Source organism: Muscardinus avellanarius (genome assembly GCF_963383645.1).
Source record: "Muscardinus avellanarius genome assembly, chromosome: 13".
Taxonomy (NCBI): Eukaryota; Metazoa; Chordata; class Mammalia; order Rodentia; family Gliridae; genus Muscardinus; species Muscardinus avellanarius.
In genome coordinates, this window is record NC_137799.1 from 12,949,764 (window position 1) to 12,962,560 (window position 12,797).

The 12,797-nt window shown below is 41.3% G+C and overlaps 1 protein-coding gene and 1 pseudogene across 3 annotated transcripts in view; one reads left to right on the plus strand and one right to left on the minus strand.

Annotated features, from left to right (window-relative positions):
- RABGAP1 (RAB GTPase activating protein 1) overlaps positions 1-12,797 on the minus strand; it is a gene marked incomplete at both ends in the record, with an annotated part of 141,081 nt that overhangs the window by 37,777 nt on the left and 90,507 nt on the right. For both annotated transcript variants that reach the window (XM_080708708.1, XM_080708707.1), the window contains one exon: positions 12-125. In XM_080708708.1, coding sequence (XP_080564834.1) covers positions 12-125 — 114 coding nt within the window. The remainder of the gene's footprint in view (positions 1-11; positions 126-12,797) is intronic.
- Positions 1,947-2,734, plus strand: LOC308272380 (large ribosomal subunit protein eL8-like; annotated as a pseudogene). The gene has a single exon. The product of its transcript is annotated as a large ribosomal subunit protein eL8-like (transcript).

Sequence of the window (12,797 nt, forward strand, 5' to 3'; positions counted from 1 at the left end):
ATGTGAACTACCTTGCATATTTTATATAAAGAATCTTGTCCATCTCCTCCCGTGTCCTTGAAGTAGTCATGGGCTGGAAATGTTCGATTAATATCTCGGGTGATAGCGCTGTCCTGAGGAGACTCCTGTGGAAACAACAGGGAAGAGAGGGCTTAGTGGGTCAATATGTAAATACCTGTCACTGGCTCATACAAGCTCGACTAAGGTCTCCTCAGTGACATACTTTTAAATGCTGCAAAGACGTACATACACATATGCATGCCCACAGATGCTGGCCTCTTCAGAGACCAGTCACTCAAGCAGGACTACAAGCAAATGTTCGGGGTGGAAGCCCATGGAACGAGACAACCGCTCCAGTCTGGAGGCCTCAGACCAGATGCACATCCACAGCAAAGCAGCGCCGCTGGCGACCTCTCCATTGTTAGAAGGAAAATGTGCTATTCAAAATCTGTTTCCCATCAAAAAATATCCAATCTAACCCCAAAAGGGCGAGGTAAAGTGTCCTGTCAGAGAAAAGTGGCCACAAAAGGTGTTGCTCTCACTGATCCTGGGACACGAAGCCTGTGTACCAGTTTTCAAATGGAAAAGATAAATGTCTTAATTGCCCTGGGTGTAGAGGGCATAAAAACGCACATAGCAATTAAGTCAATATTAAATAAGACCACCTAATGCCAGGGAGCAAAACTGTTTCCTCTCCTATAATGAGTTAAAAATGAACAAATGTTAATAATGTCAGCAATCTTTCATGAAGCACACCACCCACCCAGCTCTTTCCTTCCCCTGGCTACATTCTATCTGCTCACATGCTAGAACCGGAGTGCAGAACACGACCCCCTTAGTAATGCACCGTCTTCCTGGCTGTGAAGCCAACTTGATTCTCCTTGGTGACGAGACACCGTGAGCAGCAAACCATCCAAGAGTCTAGTGGCATTCTTCTCTTGTCCATGAACTCATCTAGCCTTCTGGATAATCATGTTCCCAGGACCATGAGTATTTTATAATTCTGGGATTTGAACTGAGAACTTTAAAGCCTATCTTCTTTCTTAATCTGTAAACTATTCATTCCTGAAAGGACACTGTCAAACTACTTTTCAAGGAGCTTTATTGGCATTTACTTTTCAAGGAGCTTTATTGGCATTTATTATGAATAGTAATTAACAAAGTGTTAATAAATGTTAAGGCAGCTCAAGACTGTGGTGGTAACGCCTGACAAAAGGAAAGGAATCCAGTGTGAGACTGACACTGCAGCTTATTGCATGGGGGCCGGTGTCAGCACACAGGAAGAGAACTGAATCCACTCTGGGGCCCAGCCTACAGGGCGGAGGCAGCACACACCTGCAGAATTCGAGAGAGCAAGGCAGCCAGAATTTGTGGGCCAGAGGACTGGAGAGGAAGGGGCTGAACAGAGAGCAGGAGAGCTGCCTAGAGGGGTTGTTATGAGTCACGAACCATTAAAAACAATTCAAAAGAGAAGCTGGACATTGAATACTCCATCAAAATTTTAAGAATCTCACTGCTTAAAAACTTAAAAACTTGAACTACTAAGCCACAGATCAGAACAAAATACCTAGAATATATCTGATAATGGAGTTGCATTCAGAACATATAACTCTTAAATCTAATAGGGAGAGAAACAATTCCTTTTTAAAATATATGTGTATATGAGCTGGGCATGGTGGCGCACGCTTGTAATCCCTGTGCTTAGGAGGCTGAGACAGGAGGATCACACAGGTTCGAAGCCAGCCTCAGCTACTAAGTGAGGCTCTCAGCAACTTAGTGAGACCCTGTTTCCAAATAAAACATAAAATAGGTCTGGAAGTATAGCCCAGATGTAGAAATGCCCCTGGGCTCTACCCCCAGTACCACCAAAAAAAAAATAATGTGTGTGTGTGTGTGTGTGTGTATGCATTTTTAATAAAGGTTTATGTTGCCTCCAGCCGCCCAAGATGCCAAAAGGAAAGAAGGCCAAGGGGAAGAAGGTGGCCCCAGCCCCTGCGGTTGTGAAGAAGCAGGAGGCCAAGAAGGTGGTGAATCCACTGTTCGAGAAAAGGCCCAAGAACTTCGGCACTGGACAAGACATCCAGCCCAAGAGGGACACGCTTTGTCAAATGGCCCCGCTACATCCAGCTGCAGTGACAGAGGGCTATACTCTACAAGCGGCTCAAGGTACCTCTGGCAATCAACCAGTTCATCCAGGCTTTGGACCGCCAAACAGCTACCCAGCTGCTCAAGCTTGTCCGTAAGTACAGACCCGAGACGAAGCAGGAGAAGAAGCAGTGGCTGTTGGCCAGGGCTGAGGAGAAAGCTGCCGGCAAAGGGGATGTCCCCACCAAGAGGCCACCAGTCCTTTGAGCAGGCGTCAACACTGTCACCACCTTGGTGGAGAACAAGAAGGCGCAGCTGGTGGTGATCGTACATGACGTGGACCCATCGAGCTGGTTGTCTTCCTGCCTGCCCGGTGCCGCAAGATGGGGGTCCCCTACTGCATCATCAAGGGGAAGGCGAGGCTGGGGCGCCTTGTCCACAGGAAGATGTGCACCACTGCTGCCTTCACACAGGTGAACTCGGAAGATAAAGGAGCCCTGGCCAAGCTGGGAAGCTATCAGGACCAACTACAACGACCGATGAGATCCGCCGTCACTGGGGAGGCGACGTCCTGGGTCCGAAATCTGTGGCTCTCATTGCCAAGCCGGAAAAGGCAAAGGCTAAAGAGCTTGCCACCAAACTGGGCTAAATGTACACTATCGTTTTCTGTACATAAAAATAATAAAAAACATTGTACTTAAAAAAAAGGTTTATGTTTGTGGAGAAGGATGGACAGATACGAAAGAATATGTAGACATGATAAATAAGCAGCCGCACACGAGATTCTACTACATTCCTATGAGATGTTGAAACTGAAGAGGCCCAATGCAGCTGGGCCTTTGCCAGACACTATTTATTTATTTATTTATTTATTTAGGTTCTGAGGATGGAACCCAGGGGCGTTCGACCTCTGAGTTACACCCCCAGCCCTATTTTTATTCTTTATTTTGAAGCAGGGTCTCAGTGAGTTGCAAAGGGCCTCACTAAGTGGCTGAGGCTGCCCACAAACTGTGATCCTCCTGTCTCAGCCTCCCAAGTACTGAGATTACAAGCGTGTGACACCTGCCTGGCTAGCCATACACTTATAATCTTAGTATTTGAGAGGCTGAGGTAGGAGGATTGTAGGCTTCTGCCTTAGTAACTTAATGAGGCCTTCTACAACTTGGTGAGACCCTGTTTCAAATTAAAATAAAATAGGGCAAAAGGTGTATCTCAGAGGTAGAATGCTCCTGGGTTCAATCCCCAGTAACTAAAACACACACACACACACACACCAAATCAAGTGTTGGTAAAAGATGTAAAATAACTGGGGTCTTATAAATTGTTGATGGGAATGCAAATGGTACAAGTATTTTGGAAACAGTTTGGCAGTTCATTATAATGGTAAACATACACTTAACATACAATTTAAGGGTATTTATGCAAAAGAAATGAAAAAAAAAAACCAAATGCATGCAAAAACTTTAACTTAAGCATTCAGAGCAGCTTTATTCCTAATGGTCAAAACTGAGAATAATCCAAACGTCTTTCAAGGGATAAGTAAATAAATAAACTGTGGGGCACCCGCACAGTAGGGTATTAGCAGGAAAAAAGAAAACACTATAAACACCAATGACATGGATAAACTTCAAAACCACTACACTAACTGAAAAATCCAGACACAAAAGACTACATATGCTGTAATTCTGTACATATGAAATTCTAGAAAAGGTAAAATCATAAGTTAATAGATAAAAGCCTTTGGTAGGGTCGGGTTAAAGAAGACTGACTGTTAAGAGACGGAAGGAAGTTTTTTAAGGTGATGAAAATATTATAAATCACATCTGTTGTGGTATGTTACATTACTATATAAATTTGTTAAAACCTACTGAATCATTCCCTTAAAACTGGTGAACTTTATTCATGTTGGTCATATCCCAATACAGATGTTTTTGAAATGGAAAACCAGACAAGCAAACAGGATATTCAAACAAATAAAAAAGATCAAGAAAGACACGGCCTTTTAGATTAAGAGTTCCCTGAACTGCTGTGAGACATATTACAATTCCTGTCTACATCAAGGACTAAAAAGTCTGAGGTGTAGGTTAGCGTTGGAGTTGAATCTGAAAGCTGGCTCAGTCTCTCACTAGCTAGACAACTCATGCAAGCTTCTCACCCCTCTAGCTAATACCATCTACTTTATCAAGTTGTGCTGTCACACACACGCACACACGCACACACGCACACGCACACCCCTTTTAGGAGAATGTCTGGCAAGTGGTAGAAGACCCTTGGTAACAAGTGAAAGGAAGCGAAGTCTAGCACAGGCTAAGAGCCAGGGCTCTTACTCAATACACAATACATGCAAACACACATGCACACTCATGCCTACGCTACTGACACACAAAATACACAGATGCAGAACTTAGCATATATATTTTTATTTTCTTATATCTTACTTTCTATATTGAACTATCATGCAAGGGTAGAAACTGGGATTCAGTTTCATACCTTCAACAGAGCTTGCAGAAAGCTTTTTTTTTTTTTCAAATTCTTCTGAACTCAGTTTTAATTTTAACAAATATATACAACGTAAAATAGTAACACGTTAAACCATAGGCATATACTACGTGTTAGTGAATTAAGAAATTTTTATTTCATCAATAGCTCAAACAACCAATGATGGACCATTTATTAGTCCATTTTCCACTGGAAAACACTGGAGACGCTACAGTTTGTAAAGCGAAGAGGTTTATTTAGCTCAGTTTTGTAGGCTAAAAGTCCAAGATTAGATAGCCCTCATGCATTCAACCTCTGGTGAGGAGCTGCTTGGCTGGGCTGTCCCACGGCAGATGGTGTCAAGGTCAGAACACATTCAAGGGTAAGCAATCAGAGTGAGATGGAGCAGTTGTTTCTCTTGGGAACTGCTTGGGGTTCCCAAGGTAATAAAAACTACCTTCATCTTCTTCTTGTGCAATGCCACCAATGACCCAACCACTTCGCACTAGACCCCACCTCTTAAAGGTCCATTTCCTCTTAACATCCCCAAACCGGGGAACAAGCTTTCAGTACACAAACCTTTAGGAAATAACCCATGTCCAGATCATAACATGTTCAGATCAAAACAGTCCCCGCTTCAGTCCTGAAACTGGAGTATGGACACAATTTTATCTTACCCTTAGTATCATAAAAAGAAAAAAAAATGATGAGCTAGAATTTCTTAAAATTAAAAATTGCTGCTTAAGCCGGGCGTGGTGGAGTACGCTTGTAATCCCAGCATTCAGGAGGCTGAGACCTGGAGGATTGCGGTTCGCGGACAGCCTCAGCTACTTAGTGAGGCCCTCTGCAACTCAGTGAGGCCCGGTTTCAAAATAAAGAATAAAAAATAGGGCAGGGGGTGTAGCTCGGAGGTCAAATGCCCCCTGGGTTCCATCCCCAGACCTGTTAAAAAAAAAAATTGCTGCTTATAAAAGATACCGTTAAGCTGGGAGGCTGAGACAGTAAGATCGCAGGTTCAAGGATAGCCTCAGCAAGTAGTTAGACTCACATTAACCCAGCGAGACCCTGTTTTCAAATAAGAAATAAAATCAGGCTGGGAGATTAGCCCGAAGGTAGAATGCCTCTGGCTTTAATCCCCACTACCACCATGGGGTGGAGGTGGGGTGGGCTAGATACCATTAAGAGAAGAAACGGGCAAGCATTACCTATACCTTAAAAGAACTAGTCTCAGCCAGTGCCCCCCCCCCATGACCTTCCTTTTTCCTTTGAGTGAGTGAGTGTGTGTGTGTGTGTGTGTGTGTGTGTGTGTGTGTGTGTAAAAGAGATTGTCCTTAATAAAAAGGAAAAAACCACACAAATGGAAATAAATGAAAAGGTAGTTATTAGAGAAATAGCAAGTTAAATCTATAGTGAGATACCCAGGCAAATGTCTGTAAGGGAGAATTTTTATTTAAAAATAAGGAAAACTTCTACCTAGAACATTCTGAAGATAATAATTCAATCAAATGGAGATCTGAAAATTCAGAAATACAAGGGTCTCACTAAGTTGCAGAGGGCCTCACTAAGTAGCTGAGGTAGCTGTGAATCTGTGATCCTCCTGACTCAGCCTCCCAAATACTCGGGTTACAAGCATCTGCCACACCTGGCTCTGCAAAACTTCAGATTCTAGTTGAGATTGGTGGCGCCGGCTTGTAATTCCAGGATTTGGGAAGCTGAGACAGGAGAATGGCAGGTTTGCAGACAGCCTCAGCTACTTAGTGAGGCTCTCCTTAACTTAGCGGGACCCTGTTTCAAAATTACGAAAAAAAAAGGGATGAGGGTGGCTGAGAGATAGAATGCCCCTGGGTTCAATCCCCAGTATCTCAATACAAAAAAGTGTGAAGGAAGACAACATCAAAGCAATATTAAGTAATTTCTGAAAGAGTATAGAACTTAAAAAAAAATGGAGAATTAAAGTACTAAAACACTAATATAAATTTCTCACTAATGAAACTTTCCAGAAATGATGAACAGATTTAGATATATTACTGAACTATTTTCAAAGTAAAGTTATAAGAAATTTTGTGATAGTTTATTATTATTTTATTTTTATGGTAGGTAATGAGGGTTGAACTCAGTACCTCACGCATGCTAGGCAAGTACTCTTCTCACTGAGCTACACACCCAAGCAAAGCTAGAGACATAATTCTAGTCCCGAGTTATATATCCATTTCAACTACCATTCCAACTGTATAAAGAATTCTTATTTATAACAGTATTCTATGTCAGTATATTTATACCAGTATTTTATACCAGTTCTATCAATCTTACCAGACTGATGGTAGAGAAGACAATTTGAAAAAATGATATAATTATCAGAAAAACATGATTTGGAAATTCAAATGCATATGGATAAAAATGACAAAGACCGAAAACACCCTATAACTTGCTAGTTTTCATCAATCTACCGTCACTTATCCGTTGACAATGGAACTGACCAGAGAACAAAGGGCAGATGCCCTTCAGAAAGGGTCAATTAAAAAATTTGTATGCTGTTTCTGAAGCCTTCAAGAATGATAATAAACTGAGGAGTTCCATGTGAACCACTTGCTTAAATTATCATGCCTTAGGAAATATATTGAAGAATTTGGAATAAATCCATTTGAAGTGCCAAAGGCCAAGCCATACAAAAATGATCCAGATTTTTTTTTTATTTTTTATTTTTGCAGTACTGGGGATGGAACCCAAGGGCACTCTATCTCCGAGCTACATCCCCAGCCCTATTTTTCATTTTTTATTTTGAAACAGGGTCTCACTGAGTTGCAAAGGGCCTAAGTAGCTGAGGCTGTCTGCGAACTGCGACCTTCTCAGCCTCCCTGATGCTGGGATTATAAGCATGGGCCACCACGCCTAGCTATGGTCCAGAAATTCGAATGAATTCTGATGAATTTAGTTAAGTTCCTATCAAAAGAATGACATCATTAAATTCGAAAGGTTCTGAAAACAAATCACAGCAACATTAAGAATGACCCCTTCCCTAAGAGAAGACAGCAAAGCTCCTTTGCTAAAGATCCTGACCAATGATTATAATTTAAGCTTTACAAAGGCACAAAGGGATAGGGTGGGGAAGAGCTGTCATAGTCATCAAAAACAAGAAAAACCTAAAAAACTGCAAGTCAAAAAGAGCCTAGGAGAAATGAGGGCTAAATGTAACACATTCTCCTAGATGGAATTCTGAGGAAGGGACAGCAGATAAAAATTAAGAAAACCTGAACCAAGTGTGGACTTTGGCTCACAATGATGTATCAACATTGGGTCCTTATTCATAAGAGATGTACTGTACCAATGTAAGATGTTAATACTAGCGCTAATAACTATTTTAATAATACTCTGCTAAGTTTAAAACATCCTCAAAAATAAAGTCTATTAAAGACAAAAGGCATTTCCTCCTTATCATACTGTACATAAATCTAGGTCTGGAGTGGTTAAGCCACCCAAGTTCACAAACCAGCACTTATTAAGGCATTCAATAAAACGGACCACACTGTTTCAATAAGACTGGGTAAAGGAGCCTGTTGATAAATGGTCAGTAGTCATCAGAGGGAGGCTCCGCTTAGGTGACCGATTTCCAAGAGACTTCTTGCCTGATTATGATTTCTTTTAGTACATGTGATAACGCAATGTAAGGCTTTGCTACCTTCTTAATTTTTAAGGCTCTTCTAAAATAGTTTGTACAGACAAAAAGCTAAGCAAATGATACTATTTGTGTTGCTCTTTTCTAATCCTCTTACTTTAAAAGCTGAACATTAGTTCAAATCTCAGCGGTACCACATTCTGTAATCTTTCTGGATGACTATTTTTATACCTTACTGTGAGAATTGTCCCACTGGGTACTGGGAACTGGAGGAAACCCTTTGAATACATACTCTTTGTAAACTCAAGCTGAAAAATAGAAGGCTAAGAATGGCAGGAAGAAAAGAAAGTACTCAAACAAGGAAAATGCAGTGGATGGCTGCCATGAGAAAAAGCCAGCACAGGGGAGAGTATTAGTTCCTAAGTAGTTGTTGCTCAAAAAACCCCCCAAAAAACAAAAAACAGTTCTTTCTTCTTAAAGACATATCCAGAATGTTATAAATGCTTTATTAAAAGCCATCAAGTAATAGTGAAGAACACAGATTAAAATCAAAACAACAAAACTCCATTCCAATACATGATAACATGTCCCATCTTATTCTTAAGGTAGTAAAGAATGAGCTCAGAGTTCTGTGCACGCTAGGCCGATGCTCGGCCACTGAGCTATAGCCCTAACCCTTTTGTTTTGAAAACTTATGTCTCCCTAAGGCTCAGGCTGGCCTTAAACTTGTGATCCTCTGGCCTTAAGCCCCCAGTTGTTGGGATTACAGACGCACACTGCTATGCCTAGCTTTTACAATGTATTAGAGGACTGTGCCACCACACCTGGCATTCCAAATCTATTCTTTATTTGCATTTTTCCATTTTGTTGAGTAAGGTACCATAACATCTCAGTTCTTGTCACACAGCACAAACACATTTTAGTCTTAAAAGTTATGCAGTTGTCAAGAACATAATGCGCAGACAGGCACCAAGGAAACACATTTTTACTGGTCCCTCTGGGTCTGCCCTTCACAGTTAGGGACCATGTGGTCTTCCCTGTACTGCAATGTTGTTTTTCGATATCAATGCAATAGTCGGGAATTTAGTAGAAAGCAAATGTGTTGGTAGATGCTGCTTTGTATATTACCTTGGTGATTTGCTCCTGACGGCAAAAACCACAAACAGAGTAAAACTGCCTGTGACGAGCACTTAATAACAGAATCCCAAGCCGGGACCAAAAAGGGACAGAAACAGACCCTACACACTTAAGCATATGAATGCTATGCCGGGCTTTACTTCCCCTTTGGAAGCTCCACTTGTCAAACTCAGAGCAGGCTGGAGCTGCACCTCCATGAGGGGGGCAGGAGGTGCTTCCGGAGCCCCACGCGTGTGGAAGTGGAGCTCGGGCTGTTGAGGAAAAACAGGGAAGGTGTCATGTAGCTTTCCACCTGACCACACGACAGTGGACTGAACACAAACACCAAGGCCAGGCACTTCTATCTCTTATGTTGCCTCTTCCACTCATTAGCCTGCACGACCTTGGGCCAGTCACTTACCCACTCTAAATCTTATGGTCCTTACCTGCAAAATCTATACAATGGACCCTGCCTCAGGGGTTTAGGAGAAACACAACAGTACATGAAAAAGAGGTGGTATGAGGCCGGGCACAGCAATGGTAACCCTTTCCCACCAGACTTGACTTATGATGTTGGCCTACTTCCAATCTTGGGAGAGAAGCCGAAGGACACAATGTGTATTTGGCAGGTTTTCCTGTTTGGGAAGTAGTGCCCTGTGAGGGATTTGCAATTAGACAGTACGCAGTTCAAAATATATTATATGCGATTGACATCAGACTTTATTTCTACCAAGTTTTAAAGGAGATAAACCCAAAGGCAGAAAAAGTGAGAATACAAATGATGCAATCAGAATTTTTTTTTTTTTTGCGGGTCTGGGATAGAACTCAGAGGCATTTGACCTCTGAGCTACACTACACCTCCTGCCCTAATTTTTATTCTTTATTTTGAAACCGGGTCTCACTGAGTTGCAGAGGGCCTAAGTAGCTGAGGCTGTCCGCGAACCGCGATCCTCCCGTCTCAGCCTCCCAAATGCTGGGATTACAAGTGTGCACCACCACACCCGGCTTATTTTTTGTTTTTTTTTTTTTGTTTTTTAACCTATAAATCATACTATCCCCAACACAGCAGAGTGCAATATGAAATACCTTTGTTGATTAGCTTATTTTTCTTTTTAAACCATTTTTCAGAGGTAAAACTCCATTTCAGTGTCTGTATTACCATCATCTCACTTGGTAAGGAGTTCTTCCATTTCAAGACAGTCAGATGACTTTGTAAATCCAAATGCCTCTGCCTTTTTTTTCTTTTCTTGCGGGTCTGGGGGTGGAACCCAGGCCATTCGACCTCCGAGCTACACGCCCTGATCTAATTTTTATTCTTTATTTTGAAACCAGGTCTCACTGAGTTGCGGAGGGCCTCACTAAGTAGCTGAGGCTGTCCGCGAACCGTGATCCTCTGGTCTCTGTCTCCTGAATGCTGGGATTACAAGAGTGCGCCACCAAGTCTGGCTTACCCTTTCTTTATTATCTTTCCTGCTCCCAATAAAGATAACTTAGTCCTAGCATGCAAAAGAAGTCAGCCACATACTGTAATCAATGAACTGCTGTAGAATCTTTACTGTAGAAACCAGACCGAAAAAACCTGTTCTAGAAATGTTTACCAAATAAAAAGCCTTATTTTTAAATACATATTTAACAGTCTATCAGCTGATTGGTTATAAGTATTATGTTGACTCTATGGCCTATCATGCAATAGAAAAGTAATAGAAAAGATGGTTCTCTATTTAATAAAATAATCTACGGATATCACATTGCTTCAACCCAAATATGGCATTTTAGTGCCATTCTAAAAATAAATCTTAAGTCTCATGTGGCATGCAGCCCTTTAGCTATGTTCATTTCCTTTTAGGGTTCCAGTTTCCCACAGGAAAATTATTCAGTGTTTGGCAAAACTGTCCCAAATCATGTATAGATACGGCGTGAATGCTAACAGCACTGTCAACCTTTTCCTGCTCTGCTCCTGTTGATTCTCCTTCAAAACATCCATCACAGAGAGGCCAAGTGTCAGGAAAGCTCAGGCCTGCACCCGACAAGAGTGAACAGTGTCATCCTGGGTAAAAGGTGGTCTGGTGCGGGGAGGCGGCTTGTGACGTGGCGAAATTAGAAGGCACAAGTTTATGTACAAAGTCATAGCCCCAAAGTGATTCTGACAACCCTCACGATTTCCAAGTATTTAGTTAAATTTTATTATTTATAATACTGAATAAACTGCTTAGCAAATGTTCTCTTAGTAACAGTTCTCTTAATATAGCTTAATACTGACCACGCTGAGTTACTTGCTTAAAACTGTATAAAGAGCCGGGCGTGGTGGCGCACGCTTGTAATCCCCGCGCTTGGGAGGCTGAGACAGGAGGATCGCACGGGTTCGAAGCCAGCCTCAGCTACTGAGTGAGGCTCTCAGCAACTTAGTGAGACCCTGTTTCCAAATAAAATACAAAAAAGGTCTGGGAGTATAGCCCGGAGGTAGAAAGCCTCTGGGTTCCACCCCCAGTACCACCACCAAAACAAACAAACAAACAAACAAACAAACAAAAAAAAACCAAAAACAAAATAAAACTGTATAAAGTATTATATGCTAACCCTTCTCAAAATCACCCATAAATAGAGAAATAGAGTATATAATACACGACACCCACGCACAGTCACACCCCACACTCTTCAAGATGCACCCTCACCTAATCTATTCAATCAAATTATGATTTCTAAGAATGTTTATGAATGTTTCATAATGTTTAGTGCTATTTTATTTCTAAAAGTCTGAAAATAACAAGTCTTATCATGTGTCTGTTGAGCAGCAAAAATACACAGCAGCTGAAAAATGGCTAGACATGTTAAAATATTACTTCACAAATTCTACGAAATTTTCTTGCTATTATAACAATTAACAAAAGTTAAATGGGAATCTGTGTCTGAATGAAACTGGTTATAAAAAAATTCTATCCGGAAACTGCTGAACTGTATTCACAGACATAAGAGGTCAAATTGATACACATATTCACAGGCAATAAGTATATATTCTGGATTTCAACACTTATTTTATTTTTCTGATGATGGGGATTGAACTCAGGGGCATTCTACCTCTGAGCTACACCCCAGCCCTATTTTTTTTTTTAAACAGTCTCACATAGTTGCAGAGGGCCTCACTTAGTAGCTGAGGCTGACCTCGAACCTAGATTCTCCTGTCTCAGCCTCCCAATTAGTGGGATTACAAGTGTGCACCACCACGCCCGGCTCAACATTTTGTTTCATATAGCTTTCAGGCAGAAATTGTGTTTTCTTGAGCCAAAATATATTAAGAAAAATCAACTTTATATCTTAACTTTTCTTCTGAGGAATACTTATAAATAATTTAAAAGCTATCATATTTCACCAATAAAAAATAAAGCTAGCTGAGCATGGTGGTGTACTTTTTTTTTTTTTTTTTTTTTGAACTAGCGGTAGAACCCAGGGGCTTTTCTACCTTTGGGCTATACTCCCAGACCTATTTTATACTTTATTTGGAAACAGG